This window comes from Morone saxatilis, unplaced genomic scaffold (assembly GCF_004916995.1).
Source record: "Morone saxatilis isolate NCDOM2014 unplaced genomic scaffold, NCSU_SB_2.0 Contig14, whole genome shotgun sequence".
Classification (NCBI taxonomy): domain Eukaryota; kingdom Metazoa; phylum Chordata; class Actinopteri; family Moronidae; genus Morone; species Morone saxatilis.
The window spans coordinates 6,939,313-6,942,836 of NW_023339696.1; the positions used below are offsets into that span (position 1 = coordinate 6,939,313).

The window sequence follows — 3,524 nt, forward strand, 5'->3', positions numbered from 1 at the left end:
GTGTGTGTGTGTGTGAATGCAGGGTGTATTAAAACTTACCAGGTATCTCTCTCTTGCTGCAAGTGAAAACCCACTGTGCATATTCAGTCATATAAAACAGGTCCACAGCAAAGGTGATGTCACTGCAAGGGGAGTTGAAAGAGTTGCCATGGTGACCGGCGAAGGCAGCCGTAGTTTGGTCCTGACTGGGTGGGGTGCTGCTAGAGACACAGTGCACGGCTATACATGTGCGTGTATGTGTTTGTGTTGACACACGTATTGTGTCATTATGTCCCCGTTTAGCACATTTGATTTTCACTAGCGTTTACAGAATCTGTAACAACGTGGGTATGTTTTTGACTAAAGAGAGAGTGTGTGTGTGTGTGTGTGTGGGTGGGTGGGTGTGTGGGTGTGTGTACTCTCTGTGTCATCCAATTACCTGTACACACAGCTCTGAGCTGATGTACACTGAGCTGTCTCATTACGAACAGTAAAAACAGAACCAGAGGCTATTACACAAACCTGTTACAGCACAGTAAATAGTCCACAGCTCAGTTTGTGTCTCGAGCCCTGCTCTCCAGATAATTGGAGTCTGGAGGAATGCATTGTGCATTTGTGTTGGTAACCATGTAATGTTTTATTGTAGGAAATGATCTGCCTGTGTGTGTCTTTATAAGTTCATGAGATAAGAACATACATGCAGGGCCTCTCCACTTCATCAGGGTGGTCATCAGATGAAAGAAGGACTGTGTGTGAGCGCTTTCTGATTGCAGCCAGAGTTTCACAAAGACACAATGTCACAAAGGCATGCACAAAACATGAATGTAATCAAGACTTGATAATTCATTATTGAGAAAATGTATGAAAGTCTGCTTTTAATGTGGGCGAAGTTACATTATTGCCAATGCTAAGCTTGTAATGCCTGTTTCAGTGAGGACATTTTGTTAAATAAGAGCCTGTGTTGTAATTTGTCTTTCTGGTTAAAAAAAAGTCAACCAGTTTACCTAAAACTGCTGTGTTTTCTCTGCCCAAATCCTCAGTTATTGTAACTATTCCAGTCTGCAAGTATTCACTCTCTGGAGGTTCGGATGAGGTGGAGATGCTGAAATGAAATTTCGGCTTGCAGAACACATTATCGAATGTCTGTATAACTCAATATTGAATCAAAATCCCTGATGAAATCAAACCCTGGATGGCTGGAGCTGCACATAGAGTAATATGTATCCGATCCCAGACAGTAAAGCAATCTTGCCTGTGCTGGTTGAGTTTTCAGTCACTGAAATATAACAGAAATATTTACTGCAGATGAACGTTGCTGCAAATGTTATTGTCCTTAGGTGGCTGTCAGTTAGAGCAGAAGAAAGATTCCTCTCAGTTTCTACTCCTAACAAACCGACAACAAACCCATCTATTCATTCTGCACATATTTATCTCACTGTGGTGTGAACTACATGTGAACTACTGTAGTTCAGTTGTTCCAAACCAGGGGTATGAAAGATGGAGTAGCTCAGCCAATTTGCAAAAAATGTAAAGTTTATTAGGTAGGCTGCACCTAACTAAAACCAATACAGCAATGTTGCAATAAATCCTTCATGAAGGTTATAATGTTCAGTTTGAAACGGTTTTAGAGAGGCGTTGATTACATTTTATGATTATTTTGGAGGATGTAGTTTGTGGTGTGTTGAACTGTGTGGCATTATACAGGGAGAAGTTTACCCTACTGTCACTGAAATGGTTAGTTAAAAGTAATGCTAAACCCTATGCCGCTGCCCAATTGGCATGGCACATGTCCAACTCTCAACAGAGATGAAAAGGAAACAACATTAGCTATTTCCATCGATATGTTTATGTAGAATATCATTGATTAAGCCTTGTGAAAAAACGTTTTAATGTCTTCTGGATGCAGTCTAATGAAGTATGTGATATGGTGACTTACATGGACCATATATGTGTATATATATGTAGTAACAGCAGGTACAGTTTGAAGATAACTTAGCTAACGTTAGCATAAACACCAACGTTAAAAAAATAAAATAAAGTAATGTATAATTATTGATATTGATAACTGAAGTAATTCTAGATAAACAGTGAGCCAGTTCCCGTCTCATCTCCGTTGATTTGAACATGCAGTGAGGAGATATGAGACAGCAACAGCCTAACTATTGAAACAATTAGCTAGTGGTTAAATACAGATAAATTGTTATGATAGCCAAAATAATTGTTAGCTAAAATAAATTAATAGTATTAGTAAATTAATAAATAAATGATTAAACCAGTAGGCTAAAAGTATTGATATAAAACGTTGAAACAATTAGCTAAAAGTAATGCTATAAACCTCCGAAACAATTAGCTTGTAGTTAAATAATAGATTAAACAGTTTGTTTTTTAAGAGTGATGCTGAATGGTTATGGTAACTGAAAGTAATTGTAGCAAAAATAAATGGATGAACAGTTAGTTAAGGGACAAATGGTGGAAATAGCGGGTTGCCCTCCATGGATAAATGGTGAATAGTTAACTAGCTAAGAGTCTAATGGTTGAAACATCCAGCTTCCGCTAGTCCCAGTGGTAACAGTATGAATGCAGACACAACCAAATCAACCTAAAAACTGACTGTTCAATTGTGTGAAACAATTATTGTAAAAATATACAAGTTAATCCAGTTATAAGTCAGAAAAGGTTGTGAACTTTCTCCCTCCTTTCTTCCTGGTAGGTCTAATGGCTGATAAGACGGAACTGCCTATTGAGGAGGAAGAGGATGAGAGAAACTTAAACTACAATCCTCCGGCCCAGAAGTCTTTGGAGGAGATTCAGGAACTGGACAAAGACGACGAGAGTCTGGTCAAGTACAAGCAGACCCTCCTGGGGCTGCTACCAACTATGGCAGGTGTGTGTGTGTGTGTGTGTGTGTGTTTATTGAGGTGATATAAGAGCTGGGGATTCACCCTGCTACCCAGTGTTACTGCAGCTTTAATAATACCATTCGCTCAATATAACGACTTGGTGCATAGTTCCTCGCAGTCATCAACTACTGATCAAACACATACACACACACACACAGGAACAGACCTGCTTGCCTCAGCATCTCTAATCCAGCAGCCGGGCCATGACAGCTGATATCAGTAGAATAGCTCCCCCACAGCTGTAAGTCAAAACCAGCTCATCTGCATCTTAGTAACGTTATCAGCTGGAAGGGTTGTAATGAGGGAAAGGAAAAGCAGAGACGAGAGGAATTTATTGTCAAACAGCCAGTTATCTTTTTAATCCGTCCATGCTGAACCCACAATACTAGTTGTGCACAGTCACTTTGGTCTCCATATCAAATGTCTATTATAATGTCTATTATATATATTTAATATTTTAACATAACACGTACAAGCTAAAAGCAAGCATTAGTATCATCTCGCCATCGTAGCTGTTCTACGTGCTTCTAGGAATGTCCTTGTAGCTGTCCCCAATTTGGTCCAGACTGACTAACTAGATGGATTGCTATATTTTTTTTTATACATTCAAGGTTCTCAGAGGATGAATAGATAGATAGATAGATA

At 39.2% G+C, this 3,524-nt stretch overlaps 1 protein-coding gene across 1 annotated transcript in view; it reads left to right on the forward strand.

The window, feature by feature from the left end:
• Positions 1-3,524, forward strand: part of arhgdig (Rho GDP dissociation inhibitor (GDI) gamma) — a 24,620-nt gene that overhangs the window by 7,389 nt on the left and 13,707 nt on the right. The window contains exon 2 of the mRNA XM_035655008.1: positions 2,690-2,863. Coding sequence (XP_035510901.1) covers positions 2,690-2,863 — 174 coding nt within the window. The remainder of the gene's footprint in view (positions 1-2,689; positions 2,864-3,524) is intronic.